We start from the raw sequence: 15,540 nt of genomic DNA on the forward strand, positions 1-15,540 counted from the left end.
AATTGCAAGGCAAAGAGAGAATCTTGGTATTTGATAGAGTTAGCTTATCTGACACTCTCATTCAGCTTCTCTGCTTGGCAGTGGCATCCACTCAATCATAGCAATATTTATCTAAGTTCTGTATTTGTACTTCTACTTTATTATATGCCAGCCATATAGCAGTCATGGTGCTAATTTAAAAGGCTAAGAACATGGAGAGCTAAAAAGGGATTGCTGACTTGATGTTTTCAAAGAGTGTGAAACAGTTACAGTTTCACCCAAGTCTATCAAAATTAAATTCTTACTATAAAAAGCAGCATCTTTGTTTCAGATGCTTCAGTTGTAATTGTATTGGGGAGAAGGCTTGTGTCCGTTTATATGCTTTTGGTTTTGAGGCTGACAGGAGATTATATTTTCCTTCTCAAACTTTCATTTAGACTTTAGATCCCAAATAACTTCATCTTCATGCTCCACTATTCCAAAATCATAGTTATTATTGTGGACTGAATGCACTTAGTGAAATGGTTGAAGTGCATTTTCATCAGAAGTCAGTGCGGGCGGTCAAACAAATTACTCTTTGTAATAATAATCTGTTATCAAAATGAAGGACTTCTGGGAAAGTCAGGAGTTTCCCTTGGAAAAATGTAGGAAAAGTAGTAAGTATTGGTAGCAGGCTTACCAGAAGAGGTGGCAGTTATTTGTCGGGTGCAAACTTTGTCTGCTTCTCAATCCTTGTTTCATTCTGTAGAGAATGATGTGTGCTTAGAAGAATCATGTGCTTTCGGATCTTTTAATAGACTATAGCAGCAACATTTTTATAATGCGTGTGTACAGTGGCAACTTGAAGTGTTAGAGTTTGCGTCATGTTTTCTGTGATTTTTTTTTTTTAATGCTTTTTAACAGTTATCAGCTCTTCCTTATTAATTAAAGATGAGAATCTTTTTAAAAAATTGAACAGACTGTGTTTAGAAATAGCAACATAGATTGAGAAAAAATTACTCACAAATTGCTAACCCAAAATAGTTTTTTACTGTTACAGACATCCTCTCTTACTTGTGCTTCGTATTCAGCAGTCTAAGTCTTTGTGTTTCAGTGGTATATCTTTTTACTTATGATCTCAAGGCATTTAGGAATCTGAATGAGCATAGCGAGTTATAGAATGATAAGATGAGGTGACTTAAAATGTCATTGATGCAGAATTGAAATCCGTAAGTAGAGCGGAAGCTGTAATGAATTACCTTCCTCATCGCGTTGCTGTAATATCTGGCTGATGGTTTGAGGTCCTAAGCCTCTTACTATCTTTGATCTGATTCATCTTGTTCTTAGTACAGTTTCTTGGTTACAGGAATTTACCCTGCCTTTTCCCCTTCCCAAACGTACACAGAGAATCCTGTTTATCCACTTTGCAGTGAATATCCTGTGCTTTCCAAGGTAGAAAGCCAGCCACGTTTTATTTACTAACTTAGCAGTGTCACTAAAACCCTCTAATTTTCAGTGGATTTGCATCTCATAATGGTTGCCTTTCTAACTATATTATATTCAAATTTTACATTATCTCCAAACACACTGATAACCTGCTGCTACCAAGTGTACTGATGGCAGTACTTTGATTTTTCCATTTTGCCTTAAATTGTTTAGTCTGATCTAAAGTCATTAGGAGAAACTCAAGACTATTTGTACACAAGTTTCCCTCCTACTGGTCGGTGTACTTCTGTGACACTTGTCAGAATATTTTATATTTTTTTTAAAGAAATATCCTGCCTTTTACTTTATTTAGTTGAAACTACTCAGCAGGTTCAAAATCAAAGGAGAAATACAGATTTGTGTGCAGGCCTGGCTGCCATAAAAGCTGTAATGTTGAAAGATAATCTAAAAGTCTTTGGTCCTGAATGTGCTATGAATCTGTGAACTCACATGGAAAATAGTTCAAGTCATCACCACGATACAGAAATACAGTGTCTGTCTGTCTCAGTTAAACAAATCTGAACTTGCTGGTTGAGCTCTGGATTAGCCGTGTCCTTAATGAGGGACAGCATCATGGTGCATTTAGATTGATTCCCAAACAACAAATTTCGTTCTTCCCCAGTCCTTCTAAGTGTACAAGAAAGTAGGAGTGTCTTCTGAGCTCTTAAGGAAACAGATTCACTCTTTGAAGTTACAGAAAACTAGTAGCTATTTATGGGGATGTCCTTATACTGTGGTGTGATGGTTGCTTGATAGTGGGATGAGTGATGACAAGGCATAGTGTTTGTGTTACAGTGCCGGGACTGTTCTGAATATTCTCTGGGTGTCTTTGTTTCACCAAACATACTACTTGCTTCAGACTAATGTTATCTAAACAAAAGCCCTCTAAAATACAGCTGAAAGATTTTTCAGGACCACTGCTAGTGATTGTATATGTATGATTCAGTTTGAGTAATATGTTAGCTGCTCTTCAAGTTATGGTCATCAAATCAATGACACTGTCAAAAGAGCTGTGTCATACCAGTGGGCAGACTTCCAAATTTATTACAAGCTTTTGGTTTTGTATTTTTATGGTGGTAAAAGCAAACTGTATTTTGAGTTAAAGACGTAGATACTTGCATGTGACAGTAATTTCCTGGAGTAGTCCTGGTAGTGACTTTTGAAGGCACTTCAGAAGGAGCAAAGGATTGCTTTCATTCTGTTAATTTAATAGTTATGCCTAGTTAAAATAAACAGAGATACACTTCTTTAAGAATCTGCCCCTTATAAAATTCATATTTGTGTTTAAAAACATGGTATGAGAAACTGAGGCTTTGTAGTTCACACAGGATGAGTGTTTGGCTTTGTGAAGGGTATACCTCTCCCAAATTCATATGATGGTTGTTACTGAATTGAGCTGGAAAGAGCTGAAGTAGAACGTCCTAAGAAGAATGATCCTATATAAAGTAGGAGATGGTTTTGCTTATTTTCTTATTACATTTTTGTTTCTGATACAGTTATCTGCAAGCAACAGATCTGAGAGAAAGGTCTGGATTTCTTTTTTTTTCTACCCGATCAGCTGAGTTTTAAATGCAAAATTTTTTCTACCTTTAAATATGAGATACAGCCCACTGGTGTGATAGGCACATGCCAGCTATCCATAAACAGAGCATCTAGAAGCCAAATAAATATGATCTGATGGCACTTAGCGTGATAAATATCGAATTAAATGATGCACATTATTTTAGTGTTTTTTTCTTATGGTAGTGATATACCTGAAGAATATATTCAGATCATCATATTACGTGATTAATTAACATAAAAATCCATGGTTTCTGGGAGACAGAACTGAGCTTGTGTTTTTAAATGCTCCATTTCTTCTAATTGCTGTGTTGAATGAGTAATCGAATGTAGACTCCCAAATGCCAACCCTTACTCTATTGAAATCTTTAATGCTTAATTCTGTTTTCTGTTTTATATATAAATTCTTTCTTAAATTCTATTAATTTCAATTTACATTATACCTGAAGATGCCTCTGTAATCCCACAGCCTAATCCCTGAAATCTAGTTAAATTCTTGAGCAATGTTCAGATAATCCATTTGGTTTAACACTACAGAGGATGTTACATCAGTACCATAATAATTTGCTGTTTGTGACTTGCTTTGTTATCAAATGCCTACTGTGCTTTCTGGCTTGTTTCAGTCTGAACTTGCTACTCATTCAGTAAATGCTTTGGAGCTGACAAAACATGCTGAATTTGCACTAAGCCATGAGCATTAGATTTAGAGAAAAGTTCATTTACCATTTCAGTAATTGACTTTCAGTGGCTAAATGCAGAGAGACCTTGATGTGAATTCATAGCTCCAAAAGGGTTGTGTTTGGGTAGTATAATGGCTAGGAATACGACATGTGCTGCATCATTACAAGAGAAGTTCTGAAAAATTAATGCATGAAGGCTTCTGTATCCGTCTTCTTGGTTGAACTGCGTGTAATTGTTACAGAACTGACTTTGAAGCTTAGTGTGACACGTACAATGGACATTGTGTGCTGTGGGATTATTTCATTGTAAATGTAATCCAGTGCTTGCAAAATGGTGATTCAGCCCTTTTGGTTGCCCAATATGAAGGATCTCCAATAGACCCCAAATGTGGCAGAGGAGGCAGCGTGCTCAGGAAGACTGTTGTTCCGGGATGTGGCTCATCCCTCACACTCTGCTGACACTGCAGTTTTCCGTCGTGGGAGAAATCTGGCTGCATAATATACACTTGTATTCCTCCTTGGAAACAAAACAAGGTGGTGGCAATAGGAAATGCTCTTTAGGGAGAGTGTGTGAGGCTGTTTGCTTTCTGCAGTTTATCCCTCTGCTACGTCTACCTCATCTGGAATTGTTTCAGTAAGGATGGTGGTGGGTATGTCCCAGTCTGGCCAGTGGACCTGCTGTGGTTGAATTACTCTCATTCCTGTCCGAACCTTTCAGAAGTTGGTCTCTGATCTGGCACATTCTTGCACAAAAAGAAATATTCTTAGAGGTAGCAAAGAGCAAATAGCAGTGCAATGCAAAGGCATTTATTTTGTTCAAAGCTGAAATGTGGTTGTGTTTTTAAATTGCATATGCATTTTAAAAGCCTGTGAATTCAACTAAAGGCATTATTTCAAGTGCTCTTGGAGATGCATATACCCACTTTTTACAGAAATGTAATGGCCCAGGAGATTGCAAGTACAACTTTTAGAGCTGTAATAAGATTAGATCTGAATCATACAGAAGATGCTTTATACACTTTAAACTTTTAAGATTGCAATAATTTTAGGAGTTGTAAGCATTTGTAACCCTGAAGAGTCTGAGCTCTTAGAGTAACTTGTGAACCAGAGGAGAAAACTTTCCAGGTTCAAATTTCCAAGTTACTTTCTCTAAACCATTGTCAGGATATTTGCGGAATGATTCACGAGCTTCTGCAAGCTTGGCAGTAGTGGTATGAACATCAAGACTATGGAACAGGTATTTAAGAAATGCTGTTGAGGCTGCTGTTTCAAACATAGTGCTTCATGTGGTGTGTTTGTTTTTCTCTCAGGAAAGTGAAGTTACTGGATTGTGGTGGTCTTTGAAATACATTTTCCATATCACTTCTTTACGGAAAGGATTTTCTGATTATTTTGTACATATTACATTTTCTTCATGGTACGGTCGGAATTTGTTTTCTAGATACCTCCTAGTTGACTGCCACTGGGATTGCATGTGATCTTCTCTGGTTACAGATGCCTGTGAGATTTTCAGCAGAGTTATCTATTCTACACAACCCTTTTCGAATATTTACTCTGTATCTGTTACTCGTGTTTATATGTATTTTGCAAAGCACTGGTATGCTTAGCAGAATTAACACAATTTAAGTGGTATCTTCTTTGAGCTTAGAAATGTGTTGGCATTGAAAGGCATTTTCCAACAGTATTTAGTCTCTTAATGGTGTTAACTAAGTTTAATATTTATCTTTTTGATTTGAAATGTTTTGAAGAACTCGTGCATGACTGATAGTGGATGATGATCGATTAGAATAGTTGTTTCACTTTACTATAGGAATAAACCATGAGAGTAGTGTTCCAGCCTCAAAGTACCCTGCACAGAGTCAGACTGAGTGTGTCTGCATGCTGAAGACGGAGTTTATGCAGTCTGTTTTGAGTCAATTCAAACATTATTCCTTTCTATTCTAGAACGTCCTTATTGTTTCCCTACCACATGGACAGACGACTTGCTTTTCTCCATGGAAACACTGCATCTGTTCTGTGATAGTTGTGAGGAGTGATGTTAGCAAATGTTTCTTCCTTAAATTGTCAAGTCATTGCTTCAAATGTTTTCTTAGATGGAACGTTTTAATTATGGCACTACCTGTCCTGAGGAAGGAGAGTATGGTGGTGGCAGCATTCTTGTCAAGATGTCAGCTAAGCTTAAAGAACTATTGGTACTGTTCTATTCTTGTCGTGACTATAGGGTTCTTGAGGGGAGTGAGCTGAAGCTTTAACTTTGTTTCTGTATTGTGTTTTAGTTCTTTTTGGAGTACTAGTTGTTGAAAATACAGTCTTGAGAGAAACAGGGGTAGATAGCTTTTTTATATACAAATTCCTTTTTTGACACTTGGGAAATACTCTGCTTTTTAAATTCAGGGTTATGTGCTTTAATTTTATTTATTTATAATCTCAGCTTTCCAACAGAATTCGTGTCTGTTGTTATTAGGATTTATTTTGGTACACCAGTGGTTCTCAATTTGTTGCTTATGGATTGCTTTGATCCATGCACTACTTAGAATCTGCAAAAGGTAAATAAGGATATTATTAATCAGCTGAAAGGGCCAATGCATGGATTCATGTCTGCATTTGAAAGTTTTTTGTAATCAACACACAAACAAATTGTAATTCACTTGAGAATATAACACACTTTCATATTGTATGGAATAATATATTTCCCAGTGATGGCACAGGTGTAAAGCTTATGTTTAAAATCTCCTTTTTTTATGCTCAGTTATGGTATTGCTAGAACTTGTGGCTTTCTGAACACTTAAGAAGTATATATTATCAGATTATATCTGGGCATTTCCATAGGTTCCTGATACAATCTTTTGAGAAACTTACGGTTAATGTTATTGCCTATTGGTTATAAAGATTCTTTTTCAGGAGAGCTGAGGGAGATTCAAGGAAGGAAAGAGAACAAATCGGGACAAGTAGCTAGCTGCTCTCATTTATGAGAACTAAAATGAGATAATTGACATCTGGAGCCTGTTAGGAAGTGCTGGAGTGCATAATGCTTAAGATCACTTGATGCAAATTGATGTGCTTTCAGTGTTTTATGAATTCTGTTAGGAAATGCTGCTATGAAAGTCCTGTCTCTAGGACTCAAAGTTGCATTTTCAGTATTGCAGTAAGGTAAACAATTTATCAAAATGGTTGACCATATTTTAGCGTTTTTTTTGAATTAATCTTCAATTTCAGTAACTCTGAAACCAAGGTGCAAGGGATTGTGTTACTTCTGGCCTAGTTGAAGGCCTGTATGTTGAAAAAAGCAAATGACACAGCAAATACATAACCCGTGACTGTGGAGAGCAAGATTAAACTATGAATGAGTACCCTGAGCCAAGAAATGCAATATTAGAACATTCTATCTTTCTGTTGAGCTGAGGTTTGTTAAGCAGCTATTAATAAATAATTATTTGAAACTGTCAACATGCAATTTTGGGGGGTAATTTAGTGTTTGTTTTCTTGTAATATAGCTATCCTTGCACAGTATAGGTGGTTACTACCTGTGTGGTGCTGGAATGCTCTTTGGGGACAAAAAAAGAGGTAGTATATGGAAAAGAATGGCAGAATACAGTAAGACAGCTTCTAGCTTCCTGGTTTAGGAGGCAGCCTTTCTTAAGGGGGACTTGCTTTGACCCAAATGAGGTTGATGAATTTCCATAAATTTGATGTTTGGCACTGGCAGAGAAGACTGTGAACTAAAAAGAACTGACGTTGATGCTGCTCGCATTTTTGTGTTTGTACCAAATCCTTCTTTATCGTGTACAGTTTTTCTGTTCCGTGGATTTGGATGAGTTGAGAAAAGTGATGGAGGCATGCGTGGAGATCCTGGCATCCGAGGGGAGGGAATAGGGCCTGCAGTGTGAGAAAGAATAGGTAGGTAGTGTGTATAAGAGAGAAAAATAAGGTTTTTCAAGTCATTGGCATGTAAGAGCAAAGTAGAGTTTTAGAAGATTTCCAAAACAAAGTATGAGGAAAGATGATGCATTCAGATTTAGCAGGGAGGACAGGTATGTAGTAGGAGGGGGGAAAAAACCCCACGGTGTTCCTGCTGTGTCCAGAGTGACATCTTTTGTGATCCTTTAGTCGTTCTTCTGTGTAACCGTCTGCCTCCCAGTTCTTTCATGGCTTAGTCATATTTCATGCCTATCCTTGTGCTTTGATTTTAGAGACCTAACTCTGCTTTCATGTTTGTGAAAGTTCCCACTTAAAAATTAATAGTAAGTGTCTTGCAAAAACAATGTAGAAATTTTTCTCTTCATTAGTCATAACGTTGCAGATGGGCGAGTGACATAATTCTGGCAATGCTAGAAAAAATTTGCAGAAATCTTCACAGCGCTACTTCAGAGATTTCATGGAGCGTAGCTTAAATTGTAGACATACATCCAAAGTGGTAATTAATGCTTTTTAAAGTACAACATTTTTGCAGACTTCTTAGAAAATTCTTTGTATTTGGCATGGCCAGAAATAGCAGAAGTGTTTCACTTTGGTATTTAGGTTCACAAAGCAACGTGCCCGATACTTTTATTTTTTTTCGCAGTGGATGGATTTTTTTAGGAACACTACTGTGCTGGCTATTAATAATACATGAGGGGTAAAACTTGTACTGGTAGGTAAAAGACACGGTTGGCTTGTCTCTCTTGAGTCTTCCTTCCTGGAGCATAGCAGCCTCCTTCCGCAGTGTTTGGTTTGCCTGCAGACACGCTGCCCACCCCTGTGCGTGCCAGGGCACTGGGAATAATGGTTTGGGGAAGTTTGCAGTCGGCCTGCTGTCTGCCTGTGCATGTGTGCTGACTGGTGCCAAAACGCCGAGTAAACGCCAGGGCTGAGACCTGCTTTACAGTTCTTGTTTGTCGTGTTCTGAGCAAACAGTTGAGCAAACAGTCTATTGCTACATGTCTGTGTTTCCTTTTTTTTTTTCTTCTTCAGGTTTTCGTTTAGATGCGTGCTGGTTTTCTCTAAGTGGGCATAGCTGTTCTGTTGATACCTCTATATATAAAGCTTAGCAAATATCCAAGCTGTGTTCATGCTGAACAGTTTATGCTTTTGAAGGTGGTAGGGAAACTAGTCATCTTACAGTTCACATCATAGAAAAAAAAACAAAAAAAACAAAAAAAAAACCAAAAAAACCCCCAAAAACCCACAGATTTTTCATTATAGAAGAAAGAGCCTTTCTGAAGCTTTTGTAATCAGAAGGAAGATGCTTTCTTTGGCAAAATCCTCATGACATAGCTCCCCGAAAAGCTTATAGCTGGCTTCCAAGTCAGAGCAAGGCTCTATCCTAGCAACGTCGGGAAGAGTCCCTCCTCCTCTTTCCAGAGGAGCGTGGCTGGGGCACTGTGTTGGGGACTGCGAGCCAGTGTATCTTGTGATCTACAAGATCGCATACAGCTGAGGTGGATGTTTACTTTTTGCTTGCCATCATGTAACTCTGTTGGTCCATCTTAATTTTTAGTTCCAATCTTAAAAACTTTTTTCCCAGTTCTCTTGATTTCTCTTGCAGTTACTTGTTTAGTCTCAAGTTGGTTTTGCTGGGATATTGCAACGCTTGAAATATGTGACTGAAAACAGTAGGGTGTGCAGAGTGATTATATCTATGTGTAATGTTAGTAATGCTGTTAAGGGCTTTGTTTTTCTTTCTTAAAACAGCCTTTTAGTTTAAAACTCCAGATGAATACAGCAACATTCAATGAAGTTTATGCTGATGTTTTAGGTTCAGACTTGGTGTCTTTTAATAGGAAATGGCCTTCAAAAGCTGAAGGATTGGAAATGCTATCCTGGGAAATGCTTCTGGTTGTTATTGTAAAGCATCTTTTATCATGCATTTCATACACAGACTATGTGTGTATATAGAAATTTCTTCTGCAGGAGTTAAAATACTGATTTTTGTTTCCTGTCTAATATTTTTATATACAGGTTTACTCCAGAGTTGGAAAAACTCAAATAATATAATTTATCCATGTTTGGAAAAAGATAGTTGCTACAGACAAAGAGGATTAACACTGGTATTGCAAAAAGATGAGTATGTTAAAACCAAGTGGACTTAAGGCTCCTTCAAAGACCATCAAGCATGGGAGTACGTTGCTGAAAACACCCACATCTATTGCAGCCGGTAAGGAATATTTAAATAACTTTTCCCTTATTCATCTTCTAACAAAAAGTACCTTGAAAGCTATGAGTATATATTATTTTTACTATTTACACCAAGATATTTTTGGCTGTATTTCTGATGTAACAAAAATTCTGTACTGTATGCAAACAAACTGAAGTTACTAATTGGATGTGATCAAGCAGTTTTCCTTGGAAAAAACTTGTCATGATAAAAATGATTGTGTAGTTTTTGAGGTAAGATGTTTAATCTCTACGAAACTTAGATTAAATTCATACAGTGTCTCTGTCCTTAGATTTTTGAATTATTGTATTCCAGAGATTACAGTGTTTTCAAAAGTAAGAAAATTTGGAGTTGTGCTCTCCCTTTCAGAAATCATGCTTTTTCCAAATGCTTGTTACATTCAGACTAAGTAATGATGCTCTCTGAAATATTAGTGTATTTGCTTTCTCATTCTGCTTGATTCCAGTGCCAGCAGAAAAAGCAGCTTCCAGTGAAAAGGCCTCAAGCACAACCACTGCAGATGCATGTGAAGAGTTTGTGGATGATTTCAGAGTTGGGGAGCGTGTTTGGGTCAATGGAAATAAACCTGGCTTTATTCAGTTCCTTGGTGAAACACAGTTTGCTCCAGGACAGTGGGCAGGGATTGTTCTCGATGAACCAATTGGTAAGAACGATGGCTCTGTGGCTGGAGTTCGTTATTTCCAGTGTGAACCCTTGAGGGGAATATTTACAAGACCATCAAAATTGACAAGAAAAGTGCTGACAGAAGATGAAGCCAATGGTACACAGACAGCTCATGCTTCTAGAGCTACATCACCAACTTCCACATCAGCTGCTAGTATGGTGTCTTCGTCTGCTGCTGCGCTTCCCCCTTCAGGAATTCCACAAAAAACTTCACCACTTGCTGCTAAGGAACATTCAACTCCTTCTCAGATTAGCAATCTTTCAAAAACTGCCAGTGAATCTATATCAAATCTCTCTGAAGCCGGATCACTAAAGAAAGGAGAAAGGGAGCTCAAAATTGGAGATCGAGTTCTGGTAAGATTCCCCTGCAGCTTCTGTGTCTGCTTTTGATTGATAAATTGTAACTTCTGCTAATATTCAAAACTTTTCTACTGTTTTCTTGGTCAAAGTAATGTAAATTTATGCTCTAGCTTTGTTTTCATTGAGTGTCTTCCATAGACAAGCTCTTCACGTGCAGTTTTACATACTGTAGGAAGATGTTTGCATTACCGAGATAAAATGGTTAATTTGGCAGGTTTTAATCTGGTGGTTTTTAATCTATTGCTAGTGTTTTAAAAAGCCATTTGGTCTTTAACAACGTATTTGTAGCTCATCTTTCTATAACTTCAAGAACTACAGTCACGCTACACAAAAAACACGCTTGTGAGCTTTCCGTGCAGCTCTTTTGCCATGTTCAGGCCATGTCTTTAGAAAGCCAACAGTTCAATAATTGATTGTTCCCCTGAGTAGTGACAGGCAGCAACAGAAGTAGTCACATAATGCCACTGATCACCCAGGAATTACGTGTTCTGTTGGTGATGTGCCATGTCACTTGGCTGCCCTTCCTAAATTCAGAACCATACATGTTTCTGCTGATGTATCATTTCACTCTTTTAAAAGGGAGTTAAGTTTTGTCAGTTTATACATATTTTTTAAAATAATAATTATGTAGTATACCTTTTATTTTTTGATCATTTTGGTCATTTTTGAGAATTGATTTGACGTACACCTACTAAAAAAAGTGGGAAACTTTGCCCTGAAACACTAGCCTTTCCTTGAAAAGGCAGTAGGAGGCTGGTGATAACATTATGTTGTATTCTTTATTTAAAGGCTATGTATGTAGCCTTCAAATATAGTCAGAATGATATTTGTATATCTACTACAGTCAGTGTAGCAGATCTGATTTTAGGTTTGAATTACTTGAGTGTGCTGTTAAGCTGAAGAATTGTCTTACTGTTGTTTTGATACAATCTCCTTTTACTTACAGTATAATTTTTGAAATTTCCATTAGGTAAAAGACAAGGACAGCAACAAATGCCCTGGCATAGGAAGTATTTCTGGGGTTACAGTAAGAACCTTGTGTAGAAAAAAAAATCTCATGGATTTTATATTTGTCCTGCGCTACCCAACCAGATAGTGATTCTGCAGTGAAGTTTTTAATATTTTTATATTTAATAATTCTTTTTTAAGGAAGAATTTTACTCCTCTTTCTGTGTAAAGAGAGCTTAAAACATAGGTCCAAGCTGAAGAAAGGAATCATCAAGTGAAGGATCATAAGGTGAAGTGAGGGCAGGGTTTGGCTGACAGCTAGAGTTGGGCTGAGATGTGTTTTCTTGGAGTGGCAATGGAAACAAAGATTTACCGTTTATCCCCAGCTATTTCTGTCAAGAGACTAGAGCCCTGTCCTCTTCCAATCAGCGTTGGGTTTTTTTAACCACTTGTTTGCCTTTTTCTCGAGGATCTGTGTGAGATTTTTCTGGGACATCCTCTTTGTGGGGGAAAATTCTCTGATGCCTATGAAGGCATTGCTCTAACTTTCCTATGTCTTGTTAGTGCAAATTACAGAAGCAGCATATCCTAATTGCCACACTTTGATAGTAATAAGGTCTCAAATTCTGTTTGTTAGGTAGAACAGATTAAACTTACTATTTCATCCTCCCTACTTCCTCTGTTTGCCTTAAGTCTTCCTGTTGAATCATCAAGCTGTAGTTTGAGGTTTTGGTGCAATTCCTAGCACAGCAGTCAGTGATGCATATCTATAATTTATATGCCAGTATAAGACAGTGTATGCAACAGGAATATGAGCATTAAGTGGACAAGATTCTTCATCTCCTTAACCCTTTTGGGTGCCATGCTAATTTCTTGCAGTAGATCCCAGACCCTCTGCTAATGTCGTGTCTAATAATAATTTAGCTGTAAATATCTTAAATCACCAGTGCAAATAATAGTAAATTTGGCTGAAGAATGCATTCATCTGTTAATTTTTTTTTTCCTCTGCCACTGAGCTCCTGCCCAGCACTATGGACTGTAAATTGAACTGTTACTGAGTAATTGCTGGAAACTGTCCTCAGAGCCTACAGCTAGCACTGGTTGTTGTGAAAGACGTGCCTGTCACTTAGGGTAGCTTGCCTAGAAATGTACAAATGCAACTGGACTACTCCATGTCATTTATTTCAGTAGTAACTTTTCAGTAATATTCTATGCAAGAGGATGAGAGGCTTGATGGAATTTATAAGTCCCACCTCAGCACAGAATTTCCCTTTTAAGTGACAATATCCTGTCATAGGCCTGAGATACACTTCAGTCTGACCATACCACTGCAGAACTCCAGCAACTAAATGCTGCCCACGTTCATCAGTTCCTGCAGCTTGGACTGGCTGCTGTTGAATATTTTGTGAAGGTTCTAAGTAGTAGCAATACCGTGATGATTATGGGGAAAACAGCTGCTGAATTGTGTCTTGAAAATGGTGAGCCTCCAGCAGTGTGGAATTGCAGTTCAGCAGAACAATGAATTCATGATAGACAAAAGCTCATTTGGGAGTCTTATTAAAATACTTAACTGGAAAAGTATGTCCTTAAGGGCAAATTCATAGATGGGTAAGACAGAGCTCGTCAGCTAAGATTACATTCCAGAATGGACTTCAGATGTGGCTCAACATTGTTGATCTTGGTGTGTGATCTTAGGGTGTGGAGTGTTACACTGGAGTATTATTTCAATCTGTTAAGTTCTTTCTTTTAACTTTGATTTTTAAAATGTATTTAATAGGAGTCACCTTGAATTGCTCTCTTCAGTATTTATTGAGGGGATTGGGGGCAAGCGGCTGTTTTTGGATGATACCTTCAAAAAAAAAATGCAAAATCATACTGCTTTTTTTTTTTTTTTTTTCTGCCCAGTCTGGGTTATCAAGAAACGGGAGACCATTCTGACAACTGTTTAGATGCCGGAGAAATGCATTTCCCAGTTTGCATGTCAACTCAGCTTCTTTTTTTTGCATTAGACAAATGTAAATTTTGCACAGGTTTGTTGAACCTGAAGTGTTGAGTTCAAAGCATTTCAGGCTTGACAAACTGATGTTTCCCAACAGCTAATCTTTGTTGGAACATTTCTTAGTTCTTTACTGAGATGTTAGTACCATTCCTCTACATGAAAAGAAGCTGTCAGCTCCTCATGGTCACTTCTGCAGTCTGTCACAGCAAACTACTGCATCAGATGTTCATAGCCAGTGGTGTTGGGGTGAAGTAGCTTGATTAAAGGCTGTATGTGCAGAGAAATCTGGGCAAGATGATTAAAGCTGTAGTGCATGGTCTGTATTGTTTTGTGTGGATAGAAAAAATGTCTTGATCTCTAGTTGTTTCACCAGTCTTTTCTGCACTTAAGGTTAGAATTACCAAATGCTGCGTGGTCCCGTATGTAGAGTCCCCCCAAATTTTTATGGGAAGACTGATGTCCTTAAAAAATATACAGATTTAATAATAAAGGAAGCTTCCAATGTACTGATTTACTTGGATAGGAAGGCAGGTGCCCTACAGGATCTTCCCTTTATTCAGATAACATTAGGAAGAACAGTGGTTACATACAAATCTAAGTATTTGAGACAGTCATTCAGATTCTTGCCAGGGAAGAGAAATTCCACTGCAAAAACCAAAGTTGTGAGGTGAGTGTATCAAATGCAGGCTTGCTTGGAGTATTTTATGTGAGGTTGTGCTGATCAGTACCATAGATGTGGAGATGAAAAGATGCAAAAGCAAGCAGGCTTGCTTTTCATGGAACAGAAAACATCTTTTTCAAAAGACCTTGTGTGTATATATATATAAAAACCCCCGCTTTCATTAACATCAAAACAGACAGACTTCAAGGTGTGTGATAATGTCAGCTGAGTTGTGTTCCTGTGGATGCCTGCAGAAAAATACTTCTAGTAAATTTGCTGCAACAGTCAGCTACGTTTTTTTTTCTATTTTCCCCCTCGATTTGAAGAAGACATTTTCCAGGCCATTAAATTGAGTTGTAAACATCAGAAAAACAGCTTGCCAGTAGACATGAATATCCGTAAGGGAAATAAAATAATCACCGAGAAATTCACATTGTCCTGTTTTCTTAGAAGTTTTTTTTTCTTGAGATTCTGGAGGAGTTAAACTAACTGAAGTGAATACACAAGCTTGATGTATTATACCCCAAAATGGATGTTCCAGTGCAAAATTCTTTAGATTTCTGTAGTTTACTCCTTCTCAAAGACAATTATGTTAAAACAGCATGCAAGCCCTCTGCTGTCCTGGGAATCTCGGATAAAGGTCTGTCTCCCTCAGATCTGGTGTATCTGAGCCATATTCAGCAAGCATGTACTGAACTGCCTAGTTGAAGCTGAGCAGTAATTTTCCTTTCACTAACAAGTACTTGGAAATACTTCATGTTAATATGTAGAAATGTTGAAAATATAGGGAGATAAAGTACATATTTAGAAGAATTGTGGTTTCTGATATGTAACTCCTTATTCAGCTTTTTATTTGTTGCGTTGATGTATAAGTTTTACTGGAAAAAATAATATAGCGAAACCAAATAAAAAGTTATTGATGCAAAGTGTAATTCAAATAGCTCTGTATTAACCATAATTTCAATTCCATCTGAAGTATGTTCTGGAATCTGGATATGATTTAGTTGTTAGAGAGAGGACTCTGGGCAGCCTGATCTCATTTTTGGGGTTTGCTGTAAAGTAGAAAGTGTTG

At 37.5% G+C, this 15,540-nt stretch overlaps 1 protein-coding gene across 3 annotated transcripts in view; it reads left to right on the forward strand.

The window, feature by feature from the left end:
* The window catches only part of CLIP1 (CAP-Gly domain containing linker protein 1), a 70,270-nt gene that overhangs the window by 3,188 nt on the left and 51,542 nt on the right, over positions 1-15,540 (forward strand). For all 3 annotated transcript variants that reach the window (XM_074921573.1, XM_074921574.1, XM_074921572.1), the window contains exons 2-3: positions 9,621-9,816; positions 10,283-10,854. In XM_074921573.1, the coding sequence (XP_074777674.1) occupies positions 9,723-9,816; positions 10,283-10,854 (666 nt within the window). In that variant the 5' untranslated portion in view covers positions 9,621-9,722. The remainder of the gene's footprint in view (positions 1-9,620; positions 9,817-10,282; positions 10,855-15,540) is intronic.

Source organism: Athene noctua, chromosome 17 (assembly GCF_965140245.1).
Source record: "Athene noctua chromosome 17, bAthNoc1.hap1.1, whole genome shotgun sequence".
Taxonomy (NCBI): domain Eukaryota; kingdom Metazoa; phylum Chordata; class Aves; order Strigiformes; family Strigidae; genus Athene; species Athene noctua.